General features: G+C 36.3%; 1 protein-coding gene across 2 annotated transcripts in view; it reads left to right on the top strand.

Annotated features, from left to right (window-relative positions):
* Window positions 1-13,564: 13,564 nt before the first annotated feature.
* LOC144703846 (zinc finger FYVE domain protein) overlaps window positions 13,565-15,212 on the top strand; it is a 71,503-nt gene continuing 69,855 nt past the window's right edge. For both annotated transcript variants that reach the window (XM_078576116.1, XM_078576115.1), the window contains exon 1: window positions 13,565-14,410. In XM_078576116.1, coding sequence (XP_078432242.1) covers window positions 13,656-14,410 — 755 coding nt within the window. In that variant the 5' untranslated portion in view covers window positions 13,565-13,655. The remainder of the gene's footprint in view (window positions 14,411-15,212) is intronic.

Raw genomic sequence — 15,212 nt, 5'->3', positions numbered from 1 at the left:
TTACATGCCAATCTTAGGAAAAGTGGAGTTTTTCTCCAAAACCCTTGGTTAACCTCTCTGAATCTTGACTTCACTCTCTTCATACATAAAAATTGACCTTAGACCAGTTTAGACTATGGATTTTTAAAAAATGACTATAAGATAATTGAATAAATAAATAATTTTTTTTAAAAAATGACTATTAGATCTGCTCAATTTTTAAGATACATTGACTTTGTAAATTCACCCCAACTAAAAACTTGGGATTTGGCAATTCATGCCCATTCATTTTCTCATGTCAATGATCCCATTAGACATGCCAACAACTCCTACCAAACACTACCAATGCATACAAATGGTATATTTTAATTTACTGGTTATTAAATTGATTAAAATTTTATTTAAAACTAAAAAATGAGAACAATTGTCATTGAATAAAATAATTTCCTAAACATTTTCCTCCTCATTTTCAGTATTTTTAAAAATTATATTAAATGAAATATTACCACTTTTCAATGTCATATAAATATATATTAACCAATATTGCGCTATCTCATTATCTGATCTTTATGGATTCAACTCTTATCCTTGAGGAAGAAAACTTCTGCAAATATTGTTGCATATATCAGAAGCATTAAATGATTATATTACAGTAAATTATGGCTAATCAGTTTTTTTTTCATATTGGCATTAACCCGAGCGAAATCTCGTTGGTCTCAATATTAGAGAAGTTTTAATTGTGTGTTTTTTCCATTCTCGCCTCATTTCAGGTCCGTCCCTATTTATTTACAGTTTTACTTTCATTTTTCCCATAATTGAAGTATTTTCCATATCATTTTAGGGGATGTGAGGTATGACAGTGGGGAGACCTGTAGAAAATAAAATGGTACACATAAGGCAGGGGCTTCACCCCAAATGGTTAGAAAATACAATACAATAATATGCTTGAGGTAGGGATTTCACCTCCTGTAATATGATATGACACATTTCGGAATTGTGTTGTGTCCCATTCTTCCCAAATTTACAGTCCATTCCTCCTAATATTTTAATTCAATCTTTTCCCCATTTATTTTTATTTTGACACCATTATTCCATAATTGGAGAATTTTATGTATACTTTTACAGGAATTGAGATATGGGAGTATGAGGATCTCCAAGCAATAAATTGGTACACTTAAGGTGGAGATTTGACCCCAAATGCCTTTAAAAGATCAAGGTGATCCCTTGGACTTGTTTTCCATTTGTATATTATTCATATTCCTCCTTCATATGCTATAAAATAATGTAGGACTCCTAATACTTTCCGACCTAGCTGCTAAAACTTCCCCCATTCTATCATCACCCTCTATTAATCACCTTATGATCCTTGGAAAATTCTTAGGAGATTGGTGAGTAGAGTCAAGATATAAGATCTCAAGAACCTTGGTGACACAGGTGACAACTACAAAGTATGCTACCCATAAGCTAGGAAGGATATCCTCCCTCAAGAATGTCTAGATATGAAATATATGTCTTATGTGTACATTCTCTGGGTAGCAAAATCTGCATCTAATGATGTAGTTTAGTGGATTATCAAAACTGTTTTAATCTGTAGAAATAGTTCACTTTTTAAATTTTGATGAATTTATAAATATAATTTATTCAATTCATTATCATCATATTCTCAAGACAGAAAGTTACATAGAAAGTTAGAAAGTTATATTATCATGAATGAGGTAGTCTAATATTTCAAATACATTAATTGAATGAATGTATCACCATAGATCAATAGAGATGCCATTAACTTCATGACTTGGCAAGGTCAATGAGCCAAACATGGATATTTTGACCCCATATTCAATGCTTAACTAGATCATGAAGGTTTTATCGAACCCCATAGTTTTGGATCAAGTCCAATCGATTTGGCTAGCCAAACACATTGACCCATATCTGGTTTCTTGCTTAGGGTCAACTAAGTTTTATTTAATTAAATATTTTATATATGATCGTAAAAATGAAAGCAATCTCGTACCCTAAAATAAAACTTTATATATTTTCATGAAGCGTCAAAGAAAATTTATATATGTTGAAAGTGTTGGTTAATGTTGGAGTCCTGTTTTAGGTCAACCATGATCTTTTTGAAGGAATAATTTTAAAGGCAAATATCTAAATGATTAGTAATGGATTTTTATATAATTTTCAATGTGTTTTTAAGTTAGCTTTCCACAAAAAAATATTTCCCATTTTTTTCAAAACTGATTTTGTGCGTGGAGGTAGACCAATGGACAAGGTATATAGGTTTACTCTTCCCCATGTGATTTTGATATTTTTATTGATGATATGGATGAATTTATGTCATATGTGGAACTTCAAAGGTCTTTTAGGGTTTACCATAATGACCTCGCAAATTTTGGATTCTGTTCAAATGAGAAAGAGGGTAAGAATGTGAAGGATACACTTTAATTTAACTTTATTTCTTTAAATGGCTTCCACCGACCTTTCTGACTAAAAGATAACCTGGGTCATTTTCCAAATCTTACGAAGCCCGTTGAGATGTCATTAATGGCCATTTATACAGATTAAAAGGGACATTCTTTTGAAAGAATGTTTTGTTTGAAAATATTTTAACATCCTTAATGATGCATTTATCTTAATAAATCCCTTCCACATTTAATCCCATACTTAAGTGGCTTATTTGAACGCGCTACACTACAAATTTTATGATTATGAACATTTAAATGAATGTGCCTCCATCTAAAAGAGAAAAGAGACTCAAAAGCTTCTCCATTATTCTATCATTCAATTATTCCTCAAAGTGGAGATAGAAGATTGATGATCTTCTTGCAAGATCCATTCCTCTTTTTGCTACATTTAATTTTCCTTTCTGTAGAATCTAATGATGTCATGTGGAGGGTAGCTGGATGTGATGACAAGGAGGAGATTTCAGTGAGGAATTTTGAGGGTTTGACCTTAAGGAGGAGATTTCAGTGAACCTCGAGAGAGGAGCTTCATTGGAGTTTTATTGATTGAGAATTGGAATTATCTCAGAGAGGAAGGTTCTTTGATATTCTGAATGAGACTGAAAAAAATCTCATAGAGGGATTCAATTCATTAAGATTATGTATCAAAGAGAACCTAGAGCTGAAATTGTGTTGATTTATATTGAAACATAAAGCGAGCATAAGGAGAGGAAAGTTTGTGGACTGAGATTGGGAATTTGAGTGAACCTAGAAAGAGGAAACTTCAGTGATTGAGATTGAGCTTTAGAGTGAATATATAGATATTTAAAGGGAAGATATTTCATGGATTAGTTGATTTAAGGAAAATAGTGGACTGTGAATGATTAAAGGAATAAGTCAAAGGGCTGTATTTGAAATAGTCATTAAAAAAAATCATAAAAAGGTTTTTTGTTGCTTATTGGGCTTAATTCAATTTGATTTATTTAAGATCATATTTATTCATTTTGAGGAAATATAATCAAATAAATTTAAAGAATCATATTGAGGTCATCTTAATAGACGTTGATAATATTATTGGGATTAGTGTTAAAAATAGCTTTTAGCAATACTAAGCCATTTTTAATGTAATAATTCAAGTGAAACATAGTGAGCCGTGTAGTGATCCTCATGTTGGATTCTATAGGCCTTGATATGGATGAACAAATCAAAACGATCTGTAGCGGAAGACTTAAACGTCATATCTCCTCTTTGTTGACGACCCCCCTTTAACCTCCATCATTATCGTTAAGTCATCCTGATCCCATCAGGCATGGAGAAGAGACATGGAAAAAGGGATAATAAGAGGAAGGCCCCTAAACAATTCTAGCTTGGGTGAGTTTCGTTCAAGGCCTTTTCTTGTTTATACTAAGTGGGCATTATTGATAAAACCCCCTAAACTTAAGTGTATCTTCTGACGTCCTAAAACCATTTGCTTGTGACCCCCAACGGCCCAATAACCTTTATTGGCCCTCCAATTAATTAACTATATCAACATATAGATTAATTAATGCCGTATCAATTTAACCCAATTGGTAGGTAGAGTCTCCAATATGTAGGGTGCCAAGTTACACCTCGTGCTCTAGAAGATACAAAAGAGTGTGTATCGACTAAAAAGTTGGGATGCATCGATTTTTTAAATATTCATATAGTCAATTTTCAAGATCGGCTATGGTTAATTCATGTCACTGTTATTTAACTGGTACGTTTACCTGAGACACCGAGGACATCTTGTGCATGGACGTCCAGGTTCTGATTGAGACATGTGAGTTATTGTTCGACTCTAAGGCCTTGATTTGGATGAAACAAAAGCAATTCACGCAGTGGAAGAATGTGAAGGAAATCAAAACAACATTACAACCTACCCTTATTGCAAACTGCAACTATTATCCATAAAAATCTTAGAGAATAAAATTTTTAACCAAAATTAAAGAACAATATGCTCCAAAACTACAAAAAGGAAAACAAAATGGAGAGGATATCCATATGGACAATTTGTGGATTATTATCAACAAACAGATAATCATATCCTATGATAGATCTTCACTAACCAAAATTTATAAAATTTAAAAATACGAAATAGAGATGTCTTTGATTTATTGAAATTTGGATTCTGATTTTATTCATTGTACCATATATAATTGGATCAAATACCTATGCTTCTTGTGTGAGAAGAGTTTTGATATTGAGATTTTCTTTCAAGAATGGACGTTGATTTAGTTTTGAGCTTTACAATCTAGAGAAAGTAATTGTTATGTGATAACATGATAAATTAACCTATATTTGCATACATTTTAGATGTTTTTAGTATTATTAATTTATAATTTATCATGTTATTGTTTGAATTAACCAAATATTTATGCATTAGCTAATAATTCCAACTTTTGCACATTATAATTATTTTTCACTAACTTCATTGACTTCTATGAAGTCAATCAGTTTTATTTCTGACGAGTATTTTATAGTTCCAAATGTGCAGAAATTTACAGGAATTAGAAGATATCATTATGAGAAAAATTGGAGGATTTTGGGAGCTTAGTGATTATCAAAATGGGCTGCAAATGATGAAACACAATTGTGGGATTTTAAAGGAGAGACCAGAGGGGCTTTGACCACAACCTGACCTACATATTGGGCCTGCAAACACATTACAAAAGAAACAAACTGGAAATTACAAGGCAAAGCTCTCAACCCATGGAGAAAAAGAGGCAAAATGGCAAGAAAAGAGAATAGATAATGCCCAAAGGGGTATTTTAGTAATTCTCACAATGTATAAATAGACTTTTTCTCCCTCATTTTCCCTCATTCTGGATGTGCTCTGGCAAGTGGCTGGACATCAGGACAAGGCATTTTTCAGAATCCAGGTTGTTCAACCTGCTTAATGTAAGTTTATTGAAGTTTTCTCTTAATCTCGTCTCTTGTTTGCATTGAAAAACACCTGATCCTGGCGAAATATAAGGATCCATACTTGAGAGGAAGCATTGAGGGCTCAGTAAACTTGCATTGAGGCTTTAGGATCTTAGATTTCTACCCTCTCCATCATTTCCCATCCATTTACCCTTAAAATCCATCACTTTCTCACTCTAAACACTAATTTTCTCCACTTTATCTCTCTAAAATAGGTTTTTTCTCTCACTAGACCTTCATCTATATCCATAGTTACTCCCCTAAAAATTTCATAAAAAATTTTCTTCATTTGCTCATCCAAATTCTATCTCAAACTCCTTCTACACTCTCTCTTAATTTTCTCTCTCTATCTCCTCATTTCGGCCCTTTCTCTCTCTAGAATATTTTATTTCTCTCTCTAGACGTCCATACATATCCACAGTTCATCACCACAAAATTTCAAAAAAAATATCCTTCATCTACACCTTCAAATTCCCTCTCAAACTCTCTCTACACTATCTCTTCATTTTCTCTCTCTATCTCTTCATTTTCTCTCTCTATCCTCTTATTTCGACCTTTTATCTCTCTAGAAAATTTTTCTCTCACTATAAAATTTCTCCCTTTATCTCTCTAGATCCTCCTGCATTCCCTACTTCGAATCCCAAAAAAAATTGCATTGAAATATCATTTCTTATCCTCTCAAAGCACTTATTTTTTGTCCTCTAGCCGCCATCGTGCGGTGCCGTGCGGCGCCATGCAGTGCCTGTGCGGCAGAGATCGCCCTCTGCCCGCCGGTCCGCGCGCAGCCAGCGCACAAGACCGCAGGGCACAGGGTTGTCCTGTGCAGGACTTAGCCAAATTCGGCTAAGTCCTAGCCATTGGGTTAAGCCCAATAAGCTTAAGCCCAATTTGGCTAAGTCTTGACTTAGCCAAATTGGCTAACCTAGCGGCTGACCGACTAAGGAGGCCAGCCTCCACGGGCCAATCCAGGCCCGCCGCCCATTCTGCCGCTCCGCGCCGCCGCCGCCACCGCTCCGCCACCGCCGCCGCCGCCGCCGCTGCCACCGCCGCTGCCGCCACCGCCGCCGCGCCGCGCTCCGCCGCCGCCCGCTCGCCGCGCCGCTCCGCCGCCCGCCGCTCCGCCCGCCCGCCGCCACCGCTCAGCGACGCGAGTAGGTAAATTTCACATTTTTCATATTTAAAATTAATTACAAAATCGGAAAAAATTGTTTTCTACGTTAAAATCCAAAAAAATTTGAAAAAATCTAGAAAATTGATATAAGCTATTTAAAGTCATTTTAACACCTAAAACATTTCAAAAAAAAAATCTATTTCTCATTTTAATGCTAATAGTTGTGTTTTTTATGTGAATTAATCCCAGAAAATTCTAAAAATATTTATTTCTGATTAATTTGCTAAGATAAAATAGAAAAATTAGTTTAGAAATTTGAAGTTTGTGTTTCTCCTTGTACTTTGGCTTAATTAAAAACATAGGGAATTCTGAAAATTACCAACAAATCTAGAAACATCTCTTAATCTAAAAAAAAAAATAGTAATTTTCACGTTTAAAATCATTTTCTTCACCCCAAGCTTGAGAAAGAATTCTGAAATTAAATTTCTGCCTCTCCGTGGATCGACCCCTTACTTGCCCTATATTAATTATAGAGTATTTAAGTGGAAATTTTCATAAATATTGTTGGCTAAGTCTGAATCAAAACAACGACATAAAACTCCTTAAATTCGGACTTATCATTATGCTGTTTTTTATTTTAATAATTTGACAGGTGATTGTTTCACGTCTTAACTAGGGATAAAAAATTTAACTACCGATTTGGGATTTATTAACACGATTAGTAAGAGGTTAATTTGGAAGCATTGATGAAGTTTTTAATAAATTTTATTCATCTTTTAGATAAAATATGAAAGAAAATATAATAAATGAAATCAGAACAAAACTAACAATTGAAGGTCTTCCAACTACCTTAAAAGTATAAAAACTCAAAAAGATACAATAATGTAAAACATTGGACTTATCTACTAGTGTACGATGTTATCACTATATGGTAAGATTATTAATTAAGATTTAAGTGATTTAAATTTAAGGTTAAGCCAATTGCACGTGTGCAATAATGATGTATTGACACTCGGTCCCAACTTCCAACCAATTCATCTCTGTGGCATAGCCTTGATTCGATGTCAATTGATCCATCTTTAGAAGATCCATTCACTTAAAATTTGGATCAAAACATAAGGAATAAACCTCATATTCCAATAGATACTTCCGCACTATCTAAATTTGTCAAGGATACTACTCTCCCACGCTGTGCTAGTAATTTGATCAGCTTGACCTGCTTACACGGGCTCCTTGGCCTTCCCCTTGATGGAAATATATGTGGCTGGAATGCTAATCACACATTCCACATCTCGTTCCGTGTTCATTAATACAAGATATTCATTATAGTGTACGTGTGATGCTTATAATGAAGTCCATAAATACATGATCGAAATTAATGAATTATGATGAGATCGTAATACAAAGATAAATAGTCCTTAAGCATTTTTTCTAAATATCCCTATTTCAAGGATATGTGAGAAGGACATCGAAGTATCTGGATAGAATTGCAATATCTAATCTCACTCATATGATGAGTATGATGGTCTCGTAGCCATTAGTGTTGAGATACTAAGGATATATAGTGGGTGCCCTTTAGTGGAAAGAGTTCACTGAATTGATCCGTACAAATCCCTGAATGGTATTATACCAAAATGTTAATCATGTCGATTCACGTCACGGTTGTGTAAGTGGTCCTTAGACCTGAGACACCAAAGACGTCTTGTGGATGAATGATTGTACTTTGACTGGGCCAACGAGTCTCTAATCATGGATTCTAAACGGTCTTAGTTCAGGTGCATCAAGAAGTTCACGAAGACAATTGAGTGATCAAAATGGGATCATCCACCTTTGGTATAAGAGGTGACAACTCAAGGAAGACGATGCATCTGTATTCAATGTCCTTCTTGACTATCCTTCAAATAGGAATATTTAGAACACGTGATTAAAGACTAGTAATCTCCGTATTACGACCTCATCATACAATTATTAAGAATATTGCTATTCCTCCCTTTGTCCTTTTTTAGAAAACTACTCCAATTGATCTGTTCATCGTGAATGCACAAGGATGAACCTGAACCAATCATCACATTAAATGTCAAGATGAAACAAAACCCTAATATAATGGCATGACGGTACTGACAAGGATGAGGGGAGAGAAATCTTTTGATTAAATCAATGTGTCCCCTCCACTTTTGTCTAATAAAACCTAAAGCACTATCTCCTCCCGTTTCAATCCTCACTGTACTCCTAATTCAGTGCCTTCATCAAGATGTCCAACACCATCATCTTCATCTTCATCTCGTCTCGCCTTCACACCCTCTTATATTTTGTTAAACCTTATATTATAAAACCCTAAGTAAGATACCTCTTATCATTAATTCTCATCTTGTCTCGTCATCACCGCTCCACGTTTCGTACTCTCTAGTTTCACTCACTATAATCACGATTGCCACTTGTGTATTTAACGTCTCATTCTCCTTAAATAAGAAGTATCCTTATCTCTCATCTCTTCCTTCATTCTAATGCTACCTCTTACGCTATTTATATCTCTTCTCGTCATCTCGAGTTAATCCCATAAAGAGAGATATATCTCTAAGATCTGTTACCTGTGGAGACAACCCTTGCTCATCACTAACTTATCCAATTACATTATGAGTAAAGGTTTATACATATTATTGATTAAACTCAAATTCACAACGATGTAGTTTTACCCCTAATTTGAGTTTATCACCATGCCCTTGTGTATACATGGTGCTATGTGCCTTGTCACATGCTATCGACGCTGCACTTTTTGACCAGTCAAAAACTAAAAAATAAAGCAAGAAATATTTTAATTTTTATTATTCTCGGTCTTTGTATCATATTATTGTGATTGAAATATCTCATTTTTATTGGCCCACGTCATCAATGCAATTGAAAAAATTATAAGAAAAAACGTGAGTAATTAATGCTATTATGTTATCGATAGTCATGATGTCATAATGGTATCACTTTAATAATTGCATGGCACCAATAAATAATGGGATTTAATGACTGGTTGATGCCAATCATTATCAAGAATGATTTATTGGTCCATTCAACGCATCAAACTGAGATACATGGCAAAATGGAAATTAAACCCCGAAATACATTAATAATTCATATAAAATTAAGTACAAATCCACCTATGTATGCCGACTCTAGAAAAATTTATCTTTAGGATATAATGTTGCAGAATTGAGGAAAAATCATATTCCAACTCATAAAGTTGTTTTACTTCAGAAATGATGTGAAAATTACATAAAAATATTTTAAAAATTAAAACATCATTCTAAGAATTGATTCAATCATTTTTGGCTTGATAACATACATACAAACCAATTTAAGTCAAATAAACATGTATTTCCATATCTATCAACTAAGAATGCTGCTATCTACATTCTGTTTCACAATCATGTTTTGATCAAGTCAATCAAAATCTTAATCCCAACATCAGGATATGGTAAATAATCAAATCTTAATTGGAGTCTGTGTATACTACCCATCTCAACAAAAAAATTATATCTGTGGACTTGTTATTTTATTTGAGATACAAGTGTTTGGACTCTCATGATAAATGGCTCATTGATTGATAATTCAATTACAATCATGCATTCATGATATGCCCTTAGAGTCTTGAGTTTAATGAATACTCACATAATATGGGCATGAAATTAAAAATTGGCATTTAGGAAGGATTTCATTTAGGAATTTTTACTGCTCAAGTTAGTTAATTCTTTGTCATCAGAAAACCTAGTATCGCTCAGTGTCCTGCACAAATGGTTATGCAATACACCATTCCTGTCATGGCAGGAGTACATGGTCTTATTCTATGAATATATTTTAATGTTTTTTTCTAATATGCGAACAGTAATGCTGTTCATGATATGTGTTTATTAACTCACAGTCATTGTAAATAATCTCATTCATATGAAATATCATCAACCACATGAGTTATTGTGTTTTTTAGAGAATAGTTTGTTAATGGTGAAAAAAAATGAGAAGACAAGACATCTAGGTGAAAATAACTGGAATCATTATTTAGAATTGATTCAGGGAGCATGAATTTTCATGAATATGGACAACTTACGGTGTGGTGAAAGCTCTAGTTCTAAGTAAAATTTATGAGAACACTGATGTGAAATTTGTGGTTTGATGAGCTTTTTAGGAAGTAAGTATTTTTTTGTTCTTTTAAGTGATATACATGTGATTAAGGGTTCGCTATAAGTTTTTTATTGTTTCTTTTGCCTTATACTCTGAGTAGCATCATGAATTGAGTTTATTGTGATTTTATTGTATATTTGTTTTTGCAACTTGCACTCTTACTCCTTCATCTTGTTTGATCTCCCCGTACAAGTGATCTCCCTATTTACAATACTTCTTTTATTGGAGGTTACTATTCCCTGATTTTCTTTCTCTTCCATTTGATGATATGTCATCATCCATTTATCCCATCGGTTATCTCTATTTAGAGGTGTATCTTTAGATGTTGATGAATATATGTGGTAGTCATCTCATGACGTCCATACTGGAACTCTTTACTATTATGTGGTGGGTAAAATTGGAATTGAGAAATTCTTACATACCACTTTTTACAAGTTATATATTTTGTTACCACTTTTTGGAAATATGTTAGATATGAATAACATATATCGAGAACAAATTTATTTGAATGATAGTGATTCTTAAGACTCCACTGAGAATCTAGGTCAATGATTTGATGTGTTCATCTTCCTATATTTCATACTCACTATTTGACTTTTCTTCCAGGACGTTATTGATTGCCTGCGATTTCCAGCAGACAAATATCTTGGACATGTAATAATAAAATGAAGGAAAACAACGAAATAATGGCTGGTATTGACAAAAAAAGTAAAATTATACATTTTGAATATCTCTCGGCATTGTCTTTTCCTCGACGAGGCAGCCTATTTTTAACTCCATTATATATTTTTTCCGTTCGGAGCATAACATCAAGACTTTAAGAGGTAGAACTTCATGTTTCGACGAAAGTAGTTCCAAGAAGATAAAGTTAGCGCATCACATTTATTATGCAATTACAGTCAAAATCAATTAGGGTCACTTGAACCAGAAAATGATACTGAAAAATATATCAAGGTATAATGATACATGAATTGAAATGCACCCAAAAGCATTTTGATAAGGTGTTTATTATAAACTAAGAATATTTCAGAGAAAGTTTTAATGACATTTCATTGATATGGATGCCAAAATAACTAGGAAGGTGCAAATTTTCCGCGGCTTTCAAGGATCGATTGATCTCAGGGTGGCTCCCAAAAATAAACTATTAGTTATAGAATGAGCTTATCCCAAAACAATTTTTAATGTTTTATATGTACGACGTTGGAATAAAAATAACTTGAAAAAGTTACCACTCGCCACATAGACAAAAACATGGAGAAGACGGATCTGATGGGCTGTAATCCTCGTCCTTGTTCAGAGTTTTTTCGTCCAATCTGACCTCGTCCCGTCCCGACGACAAGATTATACTTTTTAAGTAGACTTTGTCCATTTATATATGGATGGAATGCGGAGGTGGACTATAACAGACTTTGATGTAACTAAAGATCTGCACTACCAGCTTTGATGACGTTGACGACATGGCGATGAAACCAAGACGATGACGTCAATGCCAACAAGCTTTGACACTGATGTAGACATTGACATTGTCATAGGCAGACGGCATTGACGGATGACGGACAGATGACCGCCGCTGATCCCTATATATAACCTGTAGCTGTTCATTGATGTCGTCGTAGGCATAAAAGTTGACTAAAGAACAGACGACGACTGCTGATTCCCATATGTAATTTGTAGCCGTTGACGTCGTCGTAGGCCAATGATGTTCACTGAACACAGGCGTTGACGTCGTCATAGGTTGTCATGTGTGATTTGTAGCCGTTGACGTCATCATAGTTCGATGACGTTGTCTGAAAACAGGCGTTGACGTCGTCATAGGTCGTTATATGTAATTTGTAGCCATTGATGTCGTCATAGGTCAATGACGTTCACTGAACACAGGCGTTGACGTCGTCATAGGTCGTCACATGTAATTTGTAGCTGTTGCCATCATCATAGGTCGATGATGTTGACTGAAAACAGGCGTTGACGTCGTCATAGGTCGTCATTTGTAATTTGTAGCCATTGACGTCATCATAGGTCGATGATGTTGACTCAAAACAGGCGTTGAAATCGTCATAGGTCGTCATATGTAATTTGTAGCCGTTGATGTTGTCATAGGTCAGTGACGTTCACTGAACACACGCGTTGACATCGTCATAGGTCGATGACGTTGACTGAAAACAGGTGTTGACATTGTCATAGGTCGTCATGTGTAATTTGTATTTGTTTGTTGTCATGGGTCGATGACATTGACTGAAAACAGGCATCGACGTCGACATAGGTCGATGACGTGGACTGAAAACTGGCATTGACGTCGTCATAAGTAATTTGTAGGTGTTGACGACCTCATATTTTGATGATGTTGACTAAAAACCGGAGGACGACGACTGCTGATCCCTAGTGTAGTATGTTGAGAATTAGAGGCCAGCGGGGACGTCATCCTGTCCAACTTCATCGGGTTTGGACGAGACGGGTTTGTCGTCTAGGACGAAAAAACCATCTCCTCCGTATTAGACATGGTCGTTCTGTTCTTTTGGTGAGAATTTGTGCGAATTGTTCGTTCTGTTCAGTTTTCCGAACAGAACAAAAAGTAAATTCGAACAGAACATCACACAGACCCTTGTTCTGTTCTTTTGTTCGCTTTGTGCGAATTTTAGTCTAATTTGGTGCGAATGTACAAATTTTGTTCGTATTTGAAAAAGAAAAAGAATGGAACAAAGAACAAGGCCCTGTGCGGTTCTTTTGTGCAAATTTTGCGTTCGTTTCAAACGAACAGAACAGAACGACCATGTCTACTCTGCATCCGGCACTTGGATTTTTTTTTGGAATTATGGCGGGTCAAAGATATTTTTCCCTTATCGGATAGTCGGATCTCCAATCGGTTCGGATTTAGAGCTGAATTATGGCGGTTTCAGTCTTGACGACGCTATAAATACAGGGCCGAGACTGAATTGAAGAGGCTCGAGCGAGGAGAAACCGTTGAGAGTTGAGACGATGTTCTTCGCCCTCTCCTCAGTCCGCTGAAGAAATCGCCGTCGAGAATGGAGGAAGAGGACGAGTCGCTATGCCGCGCGGCCGCGAATTATCTCTTCCTCGGCCAATTCGAGGCTCTCCGTGCTGTGATCCTCAGCCTGCACGCGCGGCAGCCTGAGCTCGCTCGCGCGATTCTGACCACAATAGTGGCCGAAGGAGGAAGATTTGATGGAGTTCTTTGGTCGGGTTCTTGTCGTTCTCCCGCGCACCTCGCGTGGATGTCCACGATTGAGCTTCTCCAGATCGGGAACTCGCCTTTTGATCCCGATAGCTTGCGGATCAAGGCGGAATGTCTTCTTCTCGTTGAGCAGCTCTGTTCATGGGCGTCCGAGGAGAATTGCGATGACGTGAACGTTGAGGTTCTTCGTCGCATGTCAGACTATTTGGTGGGGGAATTGAAGAATGAAGTCGCCGCCGAGGCCGATGGAACTACGGATAATTGGTTCTCGTGCACGGAGGAGGAGTTGAAAGGCCTGTGTGACGTTGTTTTGGGCCAGTCCGATGTTCTTGATGTTGTATGCCGGAATATTCGTCGACAGATCGACTGGTCAAGGAATAGTGTGTCGGAGTTGGCCGTTAGTGTCGTCGGGGGCAAGTCTTCAGTTGCTGGAGGATTGGAGGAGCTAGTTGGATTACCGCGTGAAGTTCAGAAGGCGCACTTGAGAGTTTTGATTCAGTGTGTGGAGAAAGACGACATCGTTGGCGCCGTTTCTCGCCTCCGTTTTCTTCATACGGGCTTCGGTGTGGAAGAGTCCGATTACAGGTAATAATTCTTAGGTGGAATCCCTTTCTTCCAAATTAATTTTTTCTTTCATGACAACGACAATGACGCTGCAGCTGAATAATCGCGCATGAAAAGTTATTTTTTCTTATCATTTATCCCAATGTTCATCTGGTTATTTCATTCGTTACCTTTCAAGAGTACCCTAATTCTCTCTTCTCTGGTGGAATTACGCTCTGTTCTTTGTAGAAACCCTCAGCATATGCGAAATTTACATTATCGATTCTCCATTTATTGGGCTCCGGTGGCAGTTGCAGGAAAAATACCTGGTACTTCGTACGGAAAATGGTTAGTCATTTGAGAATGTCGTATCACCGAAGGATCTTTCCTCTGAACAGTAGGGAGTCATCAAATGGATGTCTAGAAATGGCTTGACTTTGCCGAAAATGGAGTCTCCAAGTGTGCTCATGTAATTGTGTTCTTCATATGAATCGATAACTTCAGAGACTATGAAAAGGCCAGACATTGCCATGGGGAAAGAATTTGGTTCGTTACTGTTGTTTGACAATTTCGTGGTTTCTATCACGATCTCTTCTCCTAGCGTGAATTGAATGCCAGGAAATGATCACCTACGAATAATAAGAAAAACGATTTTGGTGCGTGTAGCCGCAGTCATCGGGAGCGCTTGAAATCATCTTCTTCATAACTGGCAGCCGTACTCATCAACACGATAAACGCTGTATGCAATTGTTGGGACTGCTCGCATCGAGAGACTCCAAGATGCCTGGCCCATTTTCAACCGACTCCAAGATGCCCTGTTTTTGGGCATTTTTTGTTTTTCATA

Source organism: Wolffia australiana, chromosome 5 (assembly GCF_029677425.1).
Source record: "Wolffia australiana isolate 7733 chromosome 5, ASM2967742v1".
Lineage (NCBI taxonomy): Eukaryota > Viridiplantae > Streptophyta > Magnoliopsida > Alismatales > Araceae > Wolffia > Wolffia australiana.
The sequence above is the reverse complement of the archived record's forward strand: the minus strand, read 5'-3'. Positions and strand labels throughout refer to the sequence as shown.